Genomic DNA, 2280 nt, shown 5'->3' with positions numbered 1-2280 from the left:
CCCGTCACGCCCTCCCGCGGCCCCCCACACTCCCTCCCCGGTCACACCCTCCCGGCCCCCCACATTTCTGCTCCCCCCAGTCACACTCTCCCAGGTTCCAGGGCAGTCCCCCCATAGGGAGTCCTCACCGAGCAGCAGCAGCTTCACCTCCTTGGCTGCCTTTTCGCCGTCTTCCCTTAAGTTGCGGTCGATCATCTTGCTCCGCTCCACCGCCGCCTTGTCCTCGGCGCTCAGCGTGCAGCCCATGGCGGCGGCGGGAGTGGGGACTGGTCCCGGGGTTACTCACACAGGACCGAGGCTCCGGCTCCGGGGACTGGGACTGAGGCGGGGGCAGAGGTTGCTCTCGCTGGGGGTGCTACGGCTGTTCCTGCTGCTGGGCGGAGGCCCCGTCCGTCACCTTCCGTAGCGCTGGGGGGACCGGATATCCGGTCGTGACGCCACTTCCGGCGACGCCCCGCGGCCGTTAGCGTTCGAACAGGGTTCGCGGAAGGAGAGAGGGAGGAAAGGGAAATTCAGGCCGGTATCTCTAACCTGGGCGGCAGCCCACTCCGGCCTATCGGGGTCTGCTGCGGGAGAACACAGTAACGAACCCGACATTCTTTGGGCATCGTCCTTCCAGCCCTGCTGCCCGAGACAGGGAGACGCAAAAGAACCGAAGATCCCAGCCCGCTGTCTTGGCTGGGCGTCATCTCGGGGGCCGCCCTCCTACCCCGGCCAGATCAAGTCGCCTGCCCCCTCGTTTTAACCAAGACCAACAGACGTCGTCACTTCCTTAAGCAGCTGATCTCGAACTCAGGTCCTTTGACCTGTAATCCCTGTGTTCTTAGCCGTACGTAGCCAAAAAGTCCATAACTCCTCAATCTTTTCCTCATCTGAGAAAAAAAAAAAAAAAACGTTTTGTCTGCCTCACCCACTACCTGCCCTAGCATTCCTAGAGGGCAAAAATGGAAAGCGGCTTAGAGATCATCTGTTTCCACCCTCTCGTTTTATAAGTGAGAACCAGAAAGGTCTCTGTTGAGTCCTCTTAAGAACAAGTCTGGTTTTTAAGTCAAAAACCCTGGGTTCAAATCCTGATGTTGTGACTTCTTGCCCCAAGTCATTACGCCTTGGCAAACCCATTTCTGACAAAACTCATTAATCGAGAACTGGCAGTCGAGTCCAAATCCCTTGTTTTTAGGTGAGGAAACCAAAAAGTGAATTGACTTGCTCAGGCTCACAGAGTTAAGGAAGCAGCAGTTCTGGGATATGAATCTTGGTTCTCTGAATCTAGAACCAGTGCTCCTTCCACTGTACCACATCCCTAGTGCTATGACCATGGAACAGTCACTGGACCTGCTCCTCAGTGTCCTCCTCTGTAAAATGAGAATGACCTTAATAACTAAATACTTCATAATGGAATTATGAAGGTCAGATGATAGCATGCATATACAAAGCACTATGTAAAAAGCAGTTATAATAAAAAATATAAAGTGTTTTCCAAATCTTAAAGTATAATATTAAAATTTGCATTTATAATTTTCCTGACTGGCCCAAGATCACACAGTCAATGGAACAATCGGACTTCAGTCCAGGTCTTATATTCCGGTTCTAGTATTCTTGCCATCATACCATACATCCTTCATTCCAAGCCTGGCTTAACTCTTTGTCATAAAATCTTTTCCCTAACCCGGTGAAGATCCTAGTGCTTTGCTCAATAAAAGGAATTGCTTTGGAAGCCCATTAAATTAATCAAATCACCAGGGAAGGGACCAAGTCCAAGTCCCTGCCCCTTAGCTCACATCTTGCTCTGGTTCACACAGCTCCTCAATGACAGGCAGCACTAGAACTCAGGAAACTTTGGACCCAAATCCAGTGCTCTTTTATTACTCCATGATGTCTCACTGTCATCATTTATTGAACTTAAGTGCTTTGTACTATGAGTAATTCCAAGGAAGTAATGATAGTTTCTGCACTGAAGTTCTATTTTACCTTAACACAGTCATGTTACTTCTAGTACAGTTAATGCTACAAACTTCTGACCTACAAGCAGAACTTTGCTCCTGTTTATGAAATATCCCAAGAGATCCGATGATAGCATGAGAAAAGGGGTGCTTTTTATGGGTTCCCAAATAGTTTAGAGCAGATCAATCCCCTCTGACTTTAGGGCATTTATTTTGCCCTTACTAGCGCCTTATTTATTAAATCATATCAGCTTCAGTTCCCCAAACAAGTTGGTAAATTTAAAGACAGGTTATGTTGGCATGGACATGGACAGTTGATTTAGAACAGTCAAAGAGACAT

At 48.9% G+C, this 2280-nt stretch overlaps 1 protein-coding gene across 1 annotated transcript in view; it reads right to left on the bottom strand.

Annotated features, from left to right (window-relative positions):
- GNAI3 (G protein subunit alpha i3) overlaps positions 1-377 on the bottom strand; it is a 50884-nt gene extending 50507 nt beyond the window's left edge. The window contains exon 1 of the mRNA XM_044672259.1: positions 129-377. Within this exon, the coding sequence (XP_044528194.1) occupies positions 129-246 (118 nt within the window). The 5' untranslated portion in view covers positions 247-377. The remainder of the gene's footprint in view (positions 1-128) is intronic.
- Positions 378-2280: the final 1903 nt, after the last annotated feature.

This window comes from Gracilinanus agilis, chromosome 4 (assembly GCF_016433145.1).
Source record: "Gracilinanus agilis isolate LMUSP501 chromosome 4, AgileGrace, whole genome shotgun sequence".
In the NCBI taxonomy this organism is placed as follows: domain Eukaryota; kingdom Metazoa; phylum Chordata; class Mammalia; order Didelphimorphia; family Didelphidae; genus Gracilinanus; species Gracilinanus agilis.
The sequence above is the reverse complement of the archived record's forward strand: the minus strand, read 5'-3'. Positions and strand labels throughout refer to the sequence as shown.